Source organism: Papaver somniferum, unplaced genomic scaffold, assembly GCF_003573695.1.
Source record: "Papaver somniferum cultivar HN1 unplaced genomic scaffold, ASM357369v1 unplaced-scaffold_30041, whole genome shotgun sequence".
NCBI classification, from domain to species: Eukaryota; Viridiplantae; Streptophyta; class Magnoliopsida; order Ranunculales; family Papaveraceae; genus Papaver; species Papaver somniferum.
The window spans coordinates 613-1000 of NW_020641088.1; the positions used below are offsets into that span (position 1 = coordinate 613).

Genomic DNA, 388 nt, shown 5'->3' on the forward strand with positions numbered 1-388 from the left:
TTAAAAAGACAGAAGAGGCAGCAATAAGTGGACCAGCAATAGTACCTCCTATAACTTGACCTTGTCCTCCTGCAAGAGAAATACTAAAAGGCGGTGATGACGAAGGCTTAGTTGATGCCGGAGGATAGATAAAACTACCGGACAAGGAGAGAATCTCAAAACAACCAGGTATAGAAACAGTAGCATTATGATGAGTAGAAGTAGAATGACGAAGAATCACATTAGCTACAGAACCAGAACCACTTAGTATAGAAAGACAAACATGGTGTTTAACAGAAAACTGAGAAACTGTTTCAATAATATCTGAACCAGCGGAGATTTCAAGGATTATTGGGTGCATGGCTTTTGAATCATCACGACTTACTTCTCTTGTGATTATAATAGGTGG

The 388-nt window shown here is 39.2% G+C and overlaps 1 protein-coding gene across 1 annotated transcript in view; it reads right to left on the minus strand.

Moving 5' to 3' along the window:
- LOC113341682 (AT-hook motif nuclear-localized protein 28-like) overlaps nt 1-340 on the minus strand; it is a gene marked incomplete at its 3' end in the record, with an annotated part of 598 nt that extends 258 nt beyond the window's left edge. Inside the window, exon 1 of the mRNA XM_026586460.1 lies at nt 46-340. Within this exon, the coding sequence (XP_026442245.1) occupies nt 46-340 (295 nt within the window). The remainder of the gene's footprint in view (nt 1-45) is intronic.
- Nucleotides 341-388: the final 48 nt, after the last annotated feature.